At 35.2% G+C, this 20,237-nt stretch overlaps 2 protein-coding genes across 2 annotated transcripts; one reads left to right on the top strand and one right to left on the bottom strand.

Moving 5' to 3' along the window:
- Positions 1-4,643: 4,643 nt before the first annotated feature.
- On the top strand, positions 4,644-14,756 carry LOC131800344 (putative inorganic phosphate cotransporter). Its single transcript, XM_005176517.4, has 4 exons — positions 4,644-4,780; positions 10,354-10,490; positions 12,139-13,224; positions 13,290-14,756. The coding sequence occupies exons 1-4, from the start codon at positions 4,759-4,761 to the stop codon at positions 13,479-13,481; spliced, it is 1,437 nt and encodes a 478-aa protein (XP_005176574.1). The 5' UTR covers positions 4,644-4,758; the 3' UTR covers positions 13,482-14,756.
- A 2-nt stretch (positions 14,757-14,758) lies between these two features.
- Positions 14,759-19,356, bottom strand: LOC101895348 (putative inorganic phosphate cotransporter). The gene is made up of 4 exons (XM_005176518.4): positions 19,223-19,356; positions 19,013-19,149; positions 15,160-16,233; positions 14,759-15,090 (listed from the first exon to the last, which is right to left on the bottom strand). The coding sequence occupies exons 1-4, from the start codon at positions 19,242-19,244 to the stop codon at positions 14,896-14,898; spliced, it is 1,428 nt and encodes a 475-aa protein (XP_005176575.1). The 5' UTR covers positions 19,245-19,356; the 3' UTR covers positions 14,759-14,895.
- Positions 19,357-20,237: the final 881 nt, after the last annotated feature.

Below are 20,237 nucleotides of genomic sequence, written 5' to 3'. Positions count from 1 at the left end.
GTTTGGAGAAGCCACTACATAAGAGTTTTGATCGGTATATATCAATTATCATCGTATAATTATTAGAAGGTGCTGTCTGTTGGAATTTCAATTTTCGAATACGAACAGAGGTTTTAAAGGAGAAAATGGTAAAAAGATTAATTTTCAAAAAAAAAAAAAAAAAAAAAAAAACAAGTAAAAAAGCTGTAAGTTCGGCCAGACTTTGAATACCCTTCACCATTTGGCACGAATTTAACAATTTACAAAAAAAAAAAACTGTTTTAAAATTCTGTTAAAATCATGCAGCCGTATATTAGAGTCTATATGGCGACGTGGACCTGCATAGGCAACTTATATCACAATATTCAAATGCGAAACTTGAAAAAAATCTGTTTAAAATGTAGCTAAAATCGTCAAAATCGTCGAATATAGGGAGGTACCATGTTGGTTATAAAACGTGGATCTGCACAGACAATTTTTTTCATAGGCTGTTATATCGAACTTCACGAACTTCAAATGCGAAATTTGAAACAATTCCGATAAATAATGTCGCTAAAATCATCAAAATACCGAATATCGGGGTGTACCGTTATATGGGGGCTATACGAAGACGTGGACCTGCAAAGGCAATTTTCTGTAGGCTGTAGTATTCATTACGAACTTCAAATGCGAAATTTGAAACAATTCCGGTAAATAGGTTCGCTAAAATCATGAAAATACAGAAGATCGGGGGTACCGGGAGCTATACGAAGGCGTGGACCTGCACAGACAATTTTCTGTGATAGGCTGTAGCATCCATTACAAACTTCAAATACTAAATTTGAAATAGTTCCGGTAAATAATGTCGCTTAAATCATCAAAATACTGAATATTGGGGGGTACCGTTATATGGGGGCTATACGAAGACGTAGACCTACATTGCCCATTTTCTGTTTTATGCTGCAGTATCTATTGAAAACTTTAAATACCAAATTTGAAACAATTCCGGTAAATAATGTAGCTAAAATCATCAAAATACCGAATATCGGGAGGTACAGTTATATGGGAGCTATCCGAAGACGTGGACCTATATGGCCCATTTTCATTACCAAAAGTCCTGCAGACATAGTACACATTTGAGTAAAATTTTATCAACCTACTTCATTTCGTTCGGAAGCTAGAGTGATTTCCACAGACGGACAGACGGACGGACATTGATAAATTGACATAGAATTTTATGCTGATCAAGAATATATATACTTTGTGGGGTCTAAAATGTATATTTCGAGGTGTTACAAACGGAATGACAAACTTAATATACCCTCCATACTATAGTGGAGGGTATAAAAAACAAGTAGAAAAGTATCGGTCAGTTTTGCCGACAGATAGGGTATACATCTGCCAATATTCGATTATTTAAAAATATTTTGACTTCTGTTATGAATTTTCAAACTCTTGGCCCTCTATGGAGTGGTTTTTGAAAGAACGGGTCTATATTGTCCATTTCCTATCGTACCTAAATAAATACGATATAAATATATAAGAAAATCGAACATTTATATATATATTTATATTTATATCCAATTTATGGTAAATCCATATTCATCTCAGGATTCGAGTTGAGAAATATATATTTAGATATAACAAGTTGTAAAGAATCGCTGAGTTGCTTCGAAATTTATGACAGCTAAAAGTATTGAAAATTGTGTCCTTTTGTGGGTGAGGTACCAGTAGGGGCTCACAGATTATAGCATCTTCACAACAGATCTTGTGTTAGCAAAAGTGTCTGTATGTGTGAAATTTGAAGAGATTTAGTTGCTTATTTCGTTTTTTTTTTGAGCGTTTTGTTTTTCAAAATCTTGAGCCCTATGTGGAGGAGGTAGCAAAAGAAATGGTACCATCTTTATAACAGATCTTGTATTGATGGAAATATCTGATATCTGGTATCAAATACCACTTGTGTGGAGTGCACATTACGAATGTGAAGGACTTAAACTCCGAATCGGATGAGATAAAAAAACTGCAACAAAGTCAAAAGCCATGATTTTTACATTTTTTTTAATCTTATTGAATGAAAATGTCGGAAATAGCATCAACTTTTAGAATACATTTAGATTTGTTCGAATTGGTTACCCTTGGCACGAATTAAGACCTTCAAACGGCCAAAGAAACCGTCGCACGCTGCCCGAATGTTGCTCTGTGGTATTTTGGTCCATGCCCAGTGAAGCGCTTGTTTGAGGTAATCGACACATTGGTATTTTTTAGTGCCAATTTTGCTTTCCAAAATACCCCAGACTCAATAGTCCAACGGATTGTTATCCGGAGATTTTGGTGGCCATTTTGCGCAGGAAATGAAGCGAGGAACCTCATTTTGTAACCATTCTTGGCTGGCGCGTGCTGAGTGCGATGGTTCTGAGTCCTGTTGGAATGTCCAATGTTTGCGACCAAAATGTTTGCGTTCCCAAAACTTTAATACACCCTCCAGAATATTTTCGAGATAATATTCAGCATTTATTCTAATACCACGGTCGATTAATACGAGCAGAGAGCGACTATTGGCTGTTATAGAGGCCCACACCATCACCATTGCCGGCGCTTGAGTTTTGGTGGCCAACCGAAGGTGCATATGTTCAGCTGTACTGTTTGGCAAGTAAACACGATCATTTTGTTTGTTTACAAACTGCTGGACAACAAATGTTTTCTCATCGGAGGAAACCAAAGTCGGCAGTTTACTACTTTCGGCCAAGCAAAGCAACTCTTTAGCTCTTTTGAGTCTGTTTTCTTTCTGTTGCGGTGTAAGTTCTTGCGACGCGTGCATTGATCTAGTCGCTTCTTTACTTTTTCGAACCATTTCTGTTGATGTCTTTTTCCGTCCACTTCCTTGACGTCGAGCTACGCTAGAAGTCAAGCGGCGGCCATGGTGATGGTCGCTCTCCGCTTGTATTAATCGACCGTGGCATCAGAATAAATGCCGAAAATATTTTGGAAGGTGTATTAAAGCTTTGGGCACGCAAACTTTTTGGCCGCAGACATTGGACATTATAACAGGACTCAGCACCATCGCACTCAGCACGCGCCACCCAAGTATGGTTACAAAATGAGGTCCTCGCTTCATTTCCTGCGCACAATGGCCACCAAAATCTCCGTTGGACTTTTGTGTCTGGAGAATTTTGCGTTTCTCCGGGAATGGGGCAAAATACCGCAGAGCAACATTCGGGCAGCGTGTGACGGTTTCATTGGTCGTTTGAAGGTCATAATTCGGGCCAAAGGCAATCAATCCGAACAAATGTAAACTTATTCTTAAATTTGATTCTAGAATGTAAAAATTATGGCCTTTAACTTTGTTGCGGTTTTTTTATCTCACCCTGTACCTTGTGGGGTACACAATTTTTGTTTCGAGGTGTTACAAACGGAATGACAAACTTAATATACCAACATACTATAGTGGAGAAATTTCAAAAATTCGCATTTTTATAAAAGCTATACGATTTTGTATGCCCTCAGTCATGTGGTTAGAGTGGGTATATATCATTTGGTATGGCCTAACGAAATAACGGTTTTAAAATCTAGGTCTCTTCGGACCAAATCGATTTCAGACAATATGGAGCTGCTGCGCGCCATAACTCTCGAAGGGGGTTTCCGGTTTGGTCCAAACTTGGTACATCGCAATGTTATTATCAAACATAGATCGGGGAGGGTCAAAATTGGCTCAATCCTAGTGGATCTCCTCCAGAAAATGTCGACATTTTTGAAAAAATTTTTTTTTTTGCAATTTTGGATAATGCGATTTTGCTTCAACTTGGCAAATCTTAATATTTGCATCAGTCCTAGGCCGGGTGCAAAAATGGACAATATCGGTTCACTCCATTTACGGTCATATATACCCGGAATCAAAAACGACAGATGTATACACCCAGCCAATGTTCGATTTTATTTTCGCATGAATTTGGATATGAATGTTAGATTTTCTTGTAATTTTGCCCATACCAGTATTTTTATCATAAATTTCTAAATATATATATATATATATCAACTCAGGTTTCTGATTGAAAGTATGGTGACATAGAAAAGTATTGCAAATTGTGACCCTTTGAGGGTAAGATACCAAAAGGGGTTACTATCTTCAAAACAGATATTGTGGTAGTATGTGTGAAATTTGATGAGAGTTGGTTGCTTATTTCCCTTTCTTTGAGCGTTTTGTTTTTCAAAATCTTAAACTTATTGTTGGAGAGGTACCAGAAGAAAAGGACCATTTCTACCACATACCGTTCGATATGCGGTCTCATTTCATATCTCATATAGCTTGACTCAGTTAAGCCGAAAATATACTCCTTATTTCCAACTTAATTTTATAGGCTGATAAAACTTCGTCGTTTATAATTATAGATTGAAAAAATCCGTGCACCCTGTTGGGTATTGCCAATCGATAAGTTTTATTTAATCAAATAACTCACTTATTAAATCAATATTTTGTTTTGGATTTCCTTTCGGTGGGGGGAGATTATTTGCAAATTTTCACTATATCGCTGCCCAGATTATTGTTTAGTTCGTTATCATCGATTATCGTTGTTCTTTCTATTGACTTTGATTTATATTTGTTATTTTCTGTGTGGAAAGACAAAAAAAACCGTTTATGATAATATGACCACTGCTGGCTGTGCCACTGCGAGCGACCAAAGTTTTCATTTTAGTGGATAATAAATGACATAATTGAGTCGTTGATCGAACCTCCACTCAGGCGGTAGTGGAACGGTAGTTGCATTTAAAGGATATTAGAAACAATTCAAAAAAAAAAAAAAAATGACTGCGGATATAGAAAAGGGTAAAATATTAAAAAAATGCTCAATAGTGTGAAAGTGAAAAAATAAAGATTTGTTATGAAAAGTGAAAAAATAAAAAACGAAGAGGAAGATGATAAAAAATAATATTACCAAAAATATAATTCTAAGTTAAAATAAGATTGAAGAAAAAACAATGAATTAACAATATGGCATCGGTCGTAAACAAAAACAATAAATGTTACATACCTTTGATACATTTCAAAATAGTTTCTTTTGAAACACTTAATCAGTTGACTGGATGTTCCCAGCTTGGGAGTCCTAAATATGAATTCTGAAAAAAAAATACACTTTTCGTTATTTTTTGAGGGACCACTTCCTTCCAAAAAGTTGTTAAGAAATGTGAAACTTTTAAATTGAAAATAAAAACCTCAAATTGGAAAAAATAGAATTAACCTTGTATAACCTAGCCAAATGGCACAACATTTAACAGATAACTGACTGATTACATCCTGAGAGTTTGTATAATTACCACAAATGACATAACATAGAAGACACTGCAATGAATTGGCCAAATATATAAATAACACAAGAAGGAAAAAGTCAAAAGATTATGAAAGTTGAAAGTGAATTTTTGGTCAATGGTGTCTTCGACGTTATTACTGATGATAATAAAATAAATATTTTGATCGAAAATGTTAACCCTCAAGCGGTCTTCTTGGTCCTTTTTTTCAAAATATGGTTGAAAATTACCTTTAAACGGGAGGCATATTAAACGAAATCACAACCAACAACCAAAGAAAAGCAATGTCAGTTTCCATTATAAAGAACTTAATGGAATGTGTTCCTAATTTTTTATACCCTCAGCCATATGGCTACAGAAAGAATATATTATTTGATACGGCCATAACATGACCTATAAAAATGAAGATTTTAAATCTTAGGCCTCTTTGAACGAAATCCGTTTAAGGACAATTATGATCGATTTAAGAAAGGATGTTCCAGGTTAATATAAAATTTGCAAATCCCAACCCAGTTCTATGTTAGGTGGGAAAATGGAAAATATTGGCCCAATCCATCAAGTGCTTCCCTCACAAGGGGTCAAAGTTTTGAATAATTATAACTCATACAAAACGTGAAACGTGAAACAAGAATGCGCCTAAAATTTCACACATCTATCTATTGCCGCCAACACTGTGAAAATGATAGATATTGACACATCCCTTTTTGAACCTCCACCACGAAGGGTCATCATTTTCAACATTTACATCTCATAATGTGAGGAGCAAGTTAGCGATTCTTTCCAATGTTGGTATATCCATGGTACAATAAGGAGGTAGCTTACAGCTTCGTAAAACTACAGAAATACAGCCCTGAGCATGGTACAATGAAGAGAAGGTAGGTCAATTTTGAAAAAAATTCAAATATAGAGGTCTACCTGTTTGGCTTGTAATGTCAAAATTAGTATCAAAACAATAAAAAATCAAACAACTTGTTGCATTTATTTTGAATAAATAATTGAAAACCGCGATAACTGAATGAAAGGTCAACACTTATTTTCAAAATCATGTGCTATATATCTCTAAAGGATTATTTCGCTACAAAAACTCTAGATTTTTTCGATGCATACGTTGAAATAAACATTTTGAAAATATCCGAATTTGAATATTTTCGGAACAATTTTTTTGTTATTGAAAAGAAAACACATACATAAACAAATACAGATGACATATTAAGCCAAGAAAATAAAAAAATTAAAATCATATGGTATCGTAGCCCTACCTTGATATCATTGTACCATGGCCCTGAGGCTATGCCCGCTTCCTGTCAGACACATTCAAAATTGTTGTTGTTTTAATTTTTTCATATTTTTCCTAATTTTTAAATTGAGTTAAATATCACGAAAAATTAGCAAAATGCCTGAATTTTCTCCCAAAAACATGATCCAATCTGTTCAATCTTTCAATTTCATGGCTAAACGGGTTAATAGCTTTAATGCGCGAGCCGCAATGTACGTGTCTTCCAATCAATGGTTTTGAAAATACTTTGTTTTAATTTTTCAAAACAATAAATACATACACGAAATTGGCAGAAGTCGGGCACAATTAGAAAAAAATGTAATCAGCTGGGAGCTCTACCTTACCTTTTTATTGTACCATGGGTATATCCAAGGTACAATGATATCAAGGTAGGGCTATGATACCATATGATTTTAATTTTTTTATTTTCTTGGCCTTATATATCATCTTTATTTGTTTATGTATGTGTTTTCTTTTCAATAACAAAAAAATTGTTCAGAAAATATTCAAATTCGGCTGTTTTCAAAATGTTTATTTCAACGTATGCATCGACAAAATCTAGTTTTTGTAGCGAAATAATCCTTTTTGAGATACATAGTCCATGATTTTGAAAAGAAGTGTTGACCTTTCATTCAGTTATCGCGTTTTTCAATTATTTATTCAAAATAAATGCAACAAGTTGTTTGATTTTTAATTGTTTTGATACTAATTCTGACATTACAAGCCTCTAGAGACCCCTATACTTACAATTTTTTCAAAGTTGGCCTACCTTCTCTTCGTTGTACCATGGGTATATCCAAATATTTCTCTCATTTGCACTTAACAATATTTTTAATCAGTGTAAGATGAAGTGTGAAAATTGAACATTTCGGTCCAATACATCTAGTACCTCCCGCACATTTCATATATCTCACGTAAAGTGAAGGAAGACTAAGGTCAGATAGGAAATGTACAAAATTGACCCACTCCGGTAGTTGGAATAATCACGGACATTGACTTTTTAGCCTATTAATTTTGTTAGTTTTTTTGCTCTACACCACATAGTGGTAAGGGGAAAATGGGTTCAGATACAGCAATGGCTCGCATATATATGTTTCATCCGATTTGGAGGGTTTGAGTCCCTCACATGCGAAATATGCACTCTACAACAATGATCTATGGTACCCGATATCAGATACAGCTCAGAAATACATCTATAAAATTTTATGGAGATCGGATCAGATTCGGACATAGCACCCATACATATCTTTATCTGATATCAGGTTTATTGTTCATCAAATGGCTAATATCAGCCAAAATGAACTTAATATTGATAATTCCGATGGAATTCATCCAAGAAGCAAGTACTTCAAATTTGGTGAAAATCTGGTCAGATATAGTTATAGCTCCCATATATATGTTTCATCCGATTTGGTGTTGCGTAATATGCACTCCTCAACAATGATATTTTATAAAGAGCATCAGATATTACTTAAAAATACCTCTGCTAAATATTATCGAGATCGGTTCAGGTTTTTATGTAGCTTCGATATACATATATATTATACGGTTATTGTTCATTATATATGTAATATATGTATAGGTTTTTTCATATTCAACCGAATTTTATCATTTGGCGAAACTCGGTCTGGTATATCTATTGCTCCAAGAAATATTTTTATACCCTACAACACTAGATGTGTTGGCGAGTTTGATTGGCCCAAAAATTATGTAACACCTCCATATATTGGTTTCCCACATAGGAAAGTATATATGGATATTCCTATCTCGTCGAGCTGAGTAGTTCTAGCTATGTATGTCCGTTTTCCATGTTAATTTGTAATCACGAAATTTACAAAGGAGTTGGGGTTAGGGACAGAGTAGAACCCTACTGCTTTTGGAGATGATCGCATAATACTTAGGGATTGAAATGGACCAAAACCTGAAAAACTTCCTGAATTTGAGGTTGCTCTACAGGTCACAATTATGGACCACTCGACGCGGAAGTTAGCATAAGGCTAGAGCTTAGGGCTGGGCAGAAGTCTTCCAATTTTGATGGTCATCGGATAATATTTAGTGGGTGAAATAAACCATAACATTTGTGTTGAATAAAAGTCAAATTTTCCATTAAACCGTGAATATTTTTAATCACGGCGAAATCACAAATAGACGAACAGGTCCATTCTGACCGTTACGTAGATGCCCATAGTAAATATATCGATTATATATAGCGAAATATAAACAATGAAGGGGATGTTAGCTAGAATGCTTATATCTCAAGAATGGCTGGGCCGATTTTGACAAATTTTGTCAATTTAGAATGCCCTATCGGCATAAAAGTATAAAATCTAAAAAAAAATCGCGTAAAAATATGCCAATAATGATCTTAATATAGATTTTGAAGTATTTTGTAACATTTTTATATTTTTTCATATTTTTTTATCGCATGCGATTTTTTTAATTTGACTTACAATATTGAAGTGCAAATTTTGTAATATTTTTTCACCTAACAACACAGGTTGAGGTTATTTTATACAGATTGCAAAAATCGTCCGATTTTCACAAAAATTTTCCCAAGGGCAGGGTTAGGCTCAAAAGGGCTAGGCCTATTGCTTCCAAAGATGTCCCAACAATTAAAAATGTTCCTGATTTTGCATTTGTCGAATATAGCCTAATATCGTAGACAAGCAAATCATATAGATGAGTCTAAATTTTGGAGATAAAGAGGTGCCTCTCGTTTTTGGAGATGATCGCAAAATAGTTAGGGGTTTAAATTAACCAAAAACATAAACAGTTTCCTGATCGCACAATTTAAACCAATCGACAAGTCTGAGAAGATAGTTAAGGACAGGGAAGAATTCTAGAATTTTGGATGACCTTTGGATTAAATTTAGCTGTAAAATGACCACAAAAATCAACAATATTGGGCAAATGTCCCTGGTGAAAATTATAAGGGTAATATCTGGGCAGTGCTCCGTCGCAGAATTTTAAAAGCGAAATCTTCCAAAATGGATTTGGACATAAGTGGGCTTCTAACATATTGTAGTGTTGTAGGGTATCACATGGTCAGCCCAACATGACTATAGCCTTTGCTTACTTGTTTAATATAATCCTTATCGAGGTTATATCATGCACTACACAGCAATGTTGTTTGGTACTAGCGGGCAAAAGCCTCCGTCAAAATCGATTCAGAGTTGGACTACTCTAAAGCCATAAGCATTTAAATAAGGATCATCGTTTTTAAGATCTACTTCACATATATTCCCAATATAAACGTTTTTGTTATGGGAGCTCTACTAAACACGCATAGTGGTGTGGAATATCATATAGTCAGCCCCGCCTGACTTTTAATCTTTCCTTACTGGTTTATATATGTGTATCGATTGGATAAAATTTACTTCACGAAACATTATTAATACTGGTCTAAGATTCCATAATTGTATCATATGGTGGCACCAGCTATTTTTAAGGTGTGTTTTATGTCCTGATAACATTTTTCCCGATCGTAGTGACTATAATTAAATATTTAGAATTCTAAATTTGTAGAAAAAAAACCATATCCTTGTAAATATTTTTCATGCCGATAGAGATTTTGGAATTTCTGTTGATCGGTTTGGCCTTCAATCATGGGTATTGTGAAAGTTCTAACCATTGAACTAACTACAAATTAATATTTTTACACGTTATGGTATCTGACCCTTTTTCTGATTTAAGAAAACTGATTTCAAAATAATTCAAATTTTGATATGGTGAAGGTCTTAAAATGTTCGGCTCGGCCAAAATAAAATAATATCTTTACTAGTTTTTTTATTGAATTCAATTTTTGTATATTAAAATAGGACCTATTTTGGGCCAACGACATCTGCAGGTGTTCCTGCTCTTCCTTGCCATTACCGTGAATTATATTGCTAAATTTAATGCTGGAGTAGCGGTGGTTGCCATGACAAATGCAGAAACAACAAATCCAGATTTTCCGGTAAGTAAAAATAATAGGAAAACCCTCAGATATAATTTAAGAGGAGTTCCAAAGATTATTCTAATATAAATATATTCAAAATGTTCTTAATAAATAGAAGACCTTCAAGACACCTCTTCGATGTTTCTGAAATACTATTGGAAGCCTTCAGAAGATCTACTGTAAAAAACTCTTGATTAATCTTTCAAAGAAAGCCTTCTATTTTTGAAGGCTATCTTGAATATATGTCAAACATAGAAGCTTTTTTGAAGGACTTGCATTTCGAAAAAAATCTGTTGACGTTTATACAGCTATATTTTGGATGTCTTCGCTGAATAAATGCTTTTGAAAGGTCTCCTATTTATGGAAATCCTTCGGAAGGTCTTCTTTCTTTTAATACTCCTTGAAGGTTTTTTGCTCATTGAAGATCCATGGAAGGATGTATTTTTATGGTATATATTTTTTTTTTTTTGAATTGTATATACTTCTCTTCCCTTGTGAGGAGGATTTTCAGGAGTCATCAATAATTAATTTTTATACCCTACACCACAAGGTGGTCAGGGTATTATGTCTTTGTGCATTTGTTGTAACAGGCAAAAGTAAACGAGATAGACCCATAGTTCCTTTTGATGATCTGCATAGAATCACATTCTAAGTCGATTTATGCACGTCCGTCCATCTGTCCATGTAATTTGTAAACAAAATACAGGTCGCATTTATTGCCCGATCCAGATGAAATTTTGCACAAATCATTTGTTTGGCCCAAGGACGAACCCTATTGAAAACCTAAGATAATCGGTCAAAATTTAGATATAGCTCCCATATATATCTTCGTCCAGCCCGAATTGTATGGAATTTTGAATATACACCCAAATTAAGCCTAACAATAAGTATGTCAAATTTGATCGAAATCGGTTCAGATATGGCTATAGCTCCCATATATATTGTTCATCCGATTTGTTATTTTTGTCCTAAGCTGCGTAATATGCGCTCTGCAACGAATATATCAAATACAGCTCAGAAATACATTTGCTAAATTGTATCGAGATCGGTTCAGATTTGGATATAGCTCCCATATATAACTTCCGATTACTTTTGATTTACTTTTGATTTACTTTTGATTGTGCACCAAACGTCTAATATTTGTCTGAATGGGATGGAATCTGGCACTTACGACCGAATTGAGTCTAGAAGCTAGTATGTCAAATTTGGTGAATATCGGTTCAGATATAGATATAGGTGCCATATATATTGTTCATCCGATTTGTTATATTTGTTACCCACAACCGTAATATGCACTCCGTAACAACGATATTCAGGGAAATATATCAAATACAGCTCAGAAATATTTTTGCCAAATTTTAGCGAGATCGGTTCAGATTTGGATATAGCTCCCATATACATTTTTATCTGATTTTAAATTATTTGTGCACCAAATGGGCAACACAAGTCCGAATTCAAAAGATACAAATGCTTCGGCATATTTAGTCCTCTGAACTTTAAATTATAATTATAATCATAGCGTGTATGATTAAATTCTCTCACAAAAACTTTTAATTGTTATGTGGAGCTCTACTAAATTAGCAAAGTGGTGTAGGGTATCATAAAGTCGGCTCGCCCGACGTTAAGACTTTGTTTACTGGTTTTTATTATTTTTTATGTTTTTCAGGAATACGATTGGAATGAAATGGAAAAATCCTACATCCTGTCGAGTTTCTTTTGGGGTTACTTTGTGACACAATTTCCCGGTGGCTACTTGTGTCGGCGATTTGGTGCCAAATTGACAATGTTTGTTTCAACGTTAGGCTCCGCCTTGGGGGCTCTGCTTATACCGTTCACCGTGGACTGGGGTGGCTGGCAGGTGTATTGTGGCATTCGTGTTGTACAGGGTCTATTCCAAGGTCTGCTATTTCCCTGTATTCATTCTCACCTGGCCGCCTGGTGTCCGGTGAGCGAGAGAAATCGTTTGGGAGCACTAGCCAATACGGGTATAGAATGTGGCACGGTGCTGGCAATGTTTTTAAGTGGCATTATAGCTGCCTCCAGCATGGGATGGCCGGGTATTTCTTATATATCCTGCGGTGTTGGTGTTGTATGGTGTATTTTGTGGATTGTATTTGCCGCCAATAGCCCCAGTGAATCGAAATTAATTTCCGAAGCCGAATGCAATTACATTGAAAGTTCCAAGAATGCCTTGAAGGAGGTGGATGCACGTGACACACCGAAAAAGATTCCTGTGCCATGGGAGGCTATTATGAGCTCATGGCCGTTCTGGGCGTTGCTGGTTGCCAGATCTGCCCAATCGTGGGGTTTCTCAACGCTACAAGCTGAGATTCCTTCCTATATGAATGGTGTCCTGGGCATGGATATGAAGAGTAATGCCTTGTTTTCGGCCCTACCCTATTTTGCCATGTGGTGTATGTCGTATATCTATTTGATTTTATCGGATGTTTTATTGCAAAAGGAAATCTTGAGCCTAAATGGAATTAGGAAAACTTTCAACTCCTTGGCATTTTGGGTACCAGCAGTTGGTCTAATAGCTGTGGGATTTGTGGGCGAAAGCCAACAAACATTGGCCATTGTTTTGATGACAGCAAATGTGGGCATCAATGCGGGTTCCACCATTGGTAGTGCCTTGAATACCATTGATTTGTCGCCCAATCATGCTGGCATTCTAATGGGTATTGTCAATACATCGGCCAATATTATACCAATTTTGACACCGCTGCTGGTGGGATTGATTGTGAAGAATGAGGTAAGTAACAGATGAAGAATTTGATGAGGTACAACAAAGTAATGCTTCTTCATTTTGGTTTCTAGGAGGATCGCACAGAATGGCAAATAGTCTTTGCCATTTCGGCCATTGTCTTTGGTTTGGGCAACTTGTTCTACATTGTCTTTGGATCCACAAAACTGCAGCCATGGGATGATGAAAATTTCCTCCTTTCGAAAGATATACAAAATGAAGACTGTGTTGATAACAAATCGACGGAAACGAAAGAAAAGTATTAAATTATATTATTTAAGATTATATTAGACATATAAGTCATATGATATGTTAAAGTATTATAAGTAGTTTTTAGATATACGGCTTTTTAATTTATTAAACAACAACAAGTAAAAAGGCAGTAAATTCGGCCGGGCCGAACTTTGAATACAATCCACCATTTGAAAAATTTAAAAAAAAAATAAATTCCATTAAAATTTCAGTTAATATCTTTAAAATACTTAATATCGAAAGGTGCCGATATATGGGGGATATACGATATTGTGGATCTATATAGACAAAGTACTCACAAAGAACTCCTTGTATAGAATTTCAGACAGTTCCGTTGAAAAATGTATCTAAAATCGTCAAAATACCGAATATCTGGGTGTACCGTTATATGGAGGATATAGTTATCGTGGACCTATATAGACAATTCTCTTCCAGGGGGCAAAGTACTCACAAGGAACTTCTTGTGTGGATTTTCACCAAAATATCCAATATCGGGGGTACCGTTATATAGGGGCTATACGATATCGTGGACCTAATTCTCTTCCAAGGGATAAAGTATCCACAAGGAACTCCTTGTGCGAAATTTTGGACAATTCCATTAAAAAATGGGGCTAAAATAATCAAAATACCGAATATCGGGGCGTACCGTTATATGGGGGATATACGATATCGTGGACCTATATAGACAATTCTCTTTCAGGGGGTACAGTGCTCACAAGGAACTCCTTGTGTGGAATTTCAGACAATTCCATTAAAAAAAGGGGCTAAAATAATCAAAATACCGAATATCGGGAGGTGCCGTTATATGGGGGCTATACGATATCGTGGACCGATGTAGCCCATCTTCGAACTTGACCTGCCTGCAGACAAAAGGTACCGTTATATGGGGGCTATACGATATCGTGGACCGATATAGCCCATATTCGAACTCGACCTGCCTGAGAACAAAAGACAGATCTATGCAAAATTTTAGCTTCCTATCTTTATTCGTTTTCGTGATTACAACGGACGGACAGACGGACAGATATGGCTAAATCGTCTTAGAATTTTACGCTGATCAAGAATATATATACTTTGTTGGGTCTAAAATGATTATTTCGATGAGTTACAAACGGAATGACGAACTTATGTATGGTGGAGGGTATAAAAATCACAAAATGTTTTTTTCTGCAGCAGTTTGACAGAAAATAAAGTGTGGTATTGAATATTTATAGATTATAATTTTATACAGAGTTACGCCTAAGAACAATACCATCGTAGAACAATTAAAAAAAGTGTAAAAGACTTGATTTCTTGCTAGAGTTCTGCATTTTTATTTTACCCCGAAAGTCCTTTAGATATATCGATATGATAATTTTATTGATGTGCCTGATTAGTGACAAATTAAACCTGATGCCAGTACTCCCACTTATCCAAAATCCAATGTTCTTATGTGATATCTTTTCGACCAGATTGTTGTTCATCGGAACTGCATTCAATATCATCTCGACATTTGGGCAACAAAAAGTTCGGATCATTCCAGGGTTGGGCATCCGTTGAGCCCCAAATTAGATAAATTATATTACCCACGAAATATATCAAAGCACAAATGATAAACAGAATTTGCCACTGTCTATCATCGGACTAAAATAGATAAGTAAATGTTAGGTTAGATTTTAACAGCCCTGAAAATGTAGATAACATTTTACTTACATCATCGTGTACGACGGCAGCCATTACCAGAGGATTTAACATAGGCATTATACTACCCGCCGCATTTAGAATGCTCATCAAAATGTCGGTGTGATTTGGTGACAGATCAATGACATTTAAACCACTGCCAATCATATTACCCGCATTGATGCCCACAATGACAATCATCAAAATTCCGGCAATAATCTGTTGATGGGGCTTCAGAAAACCAATGCCTATCAGACATATGGCTGGTATCCAAAATGCAATGGAGTTAAAAGTTTTTCTCAACGCATTCAGCGATAATATTTTATAATTTATCAAAAGATCCGCCAGTATCAAATATACATAGGACATTACCCACAGGAGTATATAGGGCAAGGCCGAGTAGAGCGTATTATTTTTCATATCCATACAAAACACACCATTCATGTATTCAGGCAAGGCTGCTTGAACTGCGGTGAAGGACCAGGCCTCCGAACATCGAGCCACAATTAAAGCCCAAAAGGCTGGCGATAATAGAATAGCCTTCCAGGGTATGGGTATTGATTTTTTGCTACCCTCCACAGTTTCTTTTTTCGATATTTGAATATAAGTTTTTTCCTCGAGTGATATAAACTTTGAAGTATTTGGTGAGCTGGCACCAAATATTATCCATAAGAGACACCAAATAAGTCCAATGCCACAGAATATATAGGAAATTCCTGGCCAACCAAGTGCTGATATGGCTATAAGGCCACTAAGTAACATGGCCATCAGTGTGCCACATTCATTACCCGAAAATGCCAATGCACCCAGACGATTCCTTTCCTCCACCGGGCACCAATTGGCTAAAAGTGCATAGGCGCCAGATAAATCCAAGCCCTGGAACACACCTTGTACTACTCGCACAGCACAAAATATTTGCCAGTCGCCAAATTTCAAGGTGATGGGTAATATCAGCCCCACCAAAGATGAACCAAATATTGCCGTAAACAAAGTGACTTTTTCACCAAAACGCTTACAATAATAGCCTGCAAACAGTTGTGTAAAGAGATAACCCCAAAAGAAACTGGACAATATGTAGGATTTTTCCGATTCGTTCCAATTATATTGCTGAAAATAAAAGACAATACTAATATATAACAAGTAAGCAAAGGCTATAGTCGTGCGGGGCCGATACCCTACAACACAACAATATGTGAGAAGCCCCCCTCATATCCAAATCCATTTTGGAAGAATTCGCTTTTGAAATTATGTCACGGAGCACTGCCCAGATATTACCCTTAGCATTTTGACCAGGTACATTTTCCCAATATTTGTGCACTCCGTTGTGCTGTTAGTTTTTGTGGTCCATTTTAGGGCTAAATATAATCCAATGGTCATCCAAAATGCCAGAATTCTTCCCTGTGCTTAACTATCTTCTCAGGCGTGTCGATTGGCTTCAATTGTGTGATCAGGATTTTTTTCTTCTTTTTGTTCATTTGAACCCCTAAATATTTTGGGATCATCTCCAAAAGCAATTTGGCTATATTTGTCAACGAAATCAGCATAAACAAGTAAGCAAAGGCTACAGTCGAGCGGGGCCGACCGTTGAATACCCTACAACACTATAATAAACGATACAGTTTATATAGGCGAGATACTCGAAAGAATTCCACAAGATATTGTGACAAATAATAAAAGAAAACCATCAGGTTTCGTTCTCTAATTTTCGAATAATAGCAACTTTAACTAATTTGCTCATTTCCAATTTATTGGTAGATGTTGCACGTAAATGGTCTTCCTAGATTTGTAACCAATATTTCCCAAAGACCTATAATCTCTAAGAAGTGGCAAAAGATTAACATTTATTATTGGTTTTTCACTGAAACGCATCTATATAAGATACAGACATTTGACTATATTCTTCAACAATATCAGCGTTAACGAAATAGTCAGAAGTGCGTCTTTCCTATATTTGTGAATTCTCCAAAAAGTCTCTGGAATGGACATTTTCGTATTTAGTCTACAAAAGTTGACAAACTATTCCACACATTGAATATTTTTGGATGGCCATCCGAAACTGCTTGGCTTTTGCAATGTAACCCCCATTCAAATGTGCGTGAGGATCGGGCGATAATTACGACCTGCTGACAATTTGGCAGTTTTTTGGACCATTTCAACCCCTATATATATAGCGATCATCTCCAAAAAGAGTAGGCATCTATTCTGACCCTCATCTTATCCCCATGCAAAATTTCGTAAGGATCGGCCCATAAATGCGATCTGTATATGATATCCTGATATCCTAACTACTTAGTTTTGTTAGCTGTAAAAATATTACCAAATGTTTAATTCAAAATGAAAATATGCCAAAAATATGACAAAATTGAAAAAATATGAGAAAATTTTACAAAATCAATATTTTCATCTTTAGAGAGATATTTTTATGCGATTTTTTTAGACGGTTTTTCTTTCCTGCCAAGAGGCCATTCTGAATTAATGAGAACTGTCGAAATCAGTTCAGCCGTTCTCGACATATAAGAGATCTTTCAAGCATATCTTCTTTGATAGACATATATATCGCACATATTTTGCTATATATCCGATTTGTTGGATGTTAGCATCAATGTAAAGATCAGAAGTAACCTTGTCATGGCTTTGTGATTTCGCATGGATTTAAAATATTCGCGGTTTAATGAAAAATTTTGAATTTTTTCAACACAAAAAATATGGTATATTTTACCCGCTAAATATTATCCGATGACCACCCAAATTGGTAGGCTTCTTCCCCGCCCTAAACTCTAGCTACATGCGAAATTCCGCGTCGATTGGTCTATAATTGCGACCTGTATAGCTACTGCAAAATCCGATATTTTTCAGTTTTTGGTCTATTTCGACCCCTAAATATTATGCGATCATCTCCAAAAGAAATAGGGTTCTATTCTGACCCTAGCCCCACCTCCATTCTAAATTTCGTGAAAATCGGGCCATAATTGCGACCTGTAGAGTGATTACAAATTAACATGGACAGACGGACAGACGGACGGACCGACATATATAGCTAGATCGACTCGATCGGCGAGATAGGAAGATCCATATATACTTTCCTATGTGGGAAATCAATATTTCGAGGTGTTACATAGTTTTTGGCCCAATCAAACTTATAATACCCCCAACACATAGTGTTGTAGGGTATAAAAAGCCAGAAGTTCGCCTATTGTGTATTTCGGATATCGCCTGTAAGTAATGTCAGTATTTTTTCAAACAAAAGTAGTGGTCCAATCTACCGGCTGTCTTAAATTCTAACTTCATGCAAGATTTCGTGTCCTTTGGTTTCTATTTGTAACCTTTTTAACGGCTACAAAATCAGGAACATTTTGAGTTGCTGGTCCATTTCAACCCCTAAATATATTGCGGACATCTTTGAAAACAATAGGCTTAGCCCTTCTGAGCCTAACCCTACCTTTGTCAAAAATTTCGTGAGGATCGAACGATAATTGCAATCTGTGTATAAATAATAACTCCAACCTGTGTTGTAAAGTGCAAAAATATTTACAAAATATACACTTCAATATTATAAGTCAAATTGGAAAAATCGCATGCGATCATCTCCAAAAGAAATAGGGTTCTATTCTGACATTAACCACACCTACATTTTAAATTTCGTGAAGATCGAGCCATAATAGCGACTTGTAGAGTGATTAGAAATTAACATGGACAGACGGACGGACGGACATACATAGCTAGATCGACTCAGCTCGGCGAGATAGGAAGATCCATATATACTTTCCTATGTGGGAAATCAATATTTCGTGGTGTTAAATAATTTTTGGCCCATTCAAACTTATAATACCCCCAGCACAAAGTGTTGTAGGGTATAATAATATGTTGTTTCAAAATTAAAACTCACCGGAAAATTAGGATTGGTTGTCGATGAGTTTGTCATTGCCACCAAAGATATACTGGCGCTGTATCTGGTCATATAATTTATTGCAGCAAAACCAAACAACAGCAATGTCTGGACATGTCTTTGGCCAATAACCGGACCTAAATTAGCAAAATTAATAGGCATTGCCAATTGATTCAGAACTCCATCTATTGAAATTAAAAAGGTCAGTACCTTTGCTGATATCACTTTCCATTGGAGATTCTCACTTTAGATATTCCGTCGACAGTAGACGCCGTGATCGTTGGGAAATGATTGAACCTCAGCCAACAACTGCAACCGCAATTGCACTGCCCAAACGTTATCTAGTTAAAAAAGAAACAAACTTATAGCATAAAAAACATGCGATAACAACTTCACATTAAGTTGTCATCAGAAAAAATCAAAAGATATTAAATGATATTACATGAACATTTTTTATTCCACGTTTGTGTATTTTTAACGCGCTTAACAGTTTTAAATTAACGATAAATAGTGAGTAGCACCATTCAACCAATGTGTACAAGCATACATACATAAGTATAAAATCGCGAACAACGAATTTTGTCCAGAAAGTGATGCCAATGTTCTTTCCAAATTAAAATCAGTTAAAAAGTATCTATCGGTTTTGCCGACAGATGTGTACCCTCAACCAATGAAGTATTACTTAAAAATATTGTGAAATCTGTTATGATTATTCAAATATATAACCCCTTATGGAGTAGATTCCGAAGGAATGGGCCAATATTGGCCATTTCGTATCGGACCTAAGTAAATATGATATAAATATTGCGACGTGGGGTTGTACTATACTATAAAACCAGTAAAGAAAGTCTTAAAGTCGGGCCGGGCCACGCTATGATTATAATTATAATTATATTATTACTACAATATATATAATTATTATTATTATTATTATTATTATTATTATCATTATTATTATCATTATGATTATTATTATTATTATTATTATTATTATTATTATTATTATTATTATTATTATTATTATTATTATTATTATTATTATTATTATTATTATTATTAATATTATTATTGTTATTGTTATTGTTATTATTATTATTATTATTATTATTACTATTATTATTATTATTATTATTATTATTATTATTATTATTATTATTATTATTATTATTATTATTATTATTATTATTATTATTATTATTATTATTATTATTATTATTATTATTAT

The sequence above is a fragment of the Musca domestica genome, unplaced genomic scaffold (assembly GCF_030504385.1).
Source record: "Musca domestica strain aabys unplaced genomic scaffold, Musca_domestica.polishedcontigs.V.1.1 35, whole genome shotgun sequence".
NCBI classification, from domain to species: Eukaryota; Metazoa; Arthropoda; class Insecta; order Diptera; family Muscidae; genus Musca; species Musca domestica.
The sequence above is the reverse complement of the archived record's forward strand: the minus strand, read 5'-3'. Positions and strand labels throughout refer to the sequence as shown.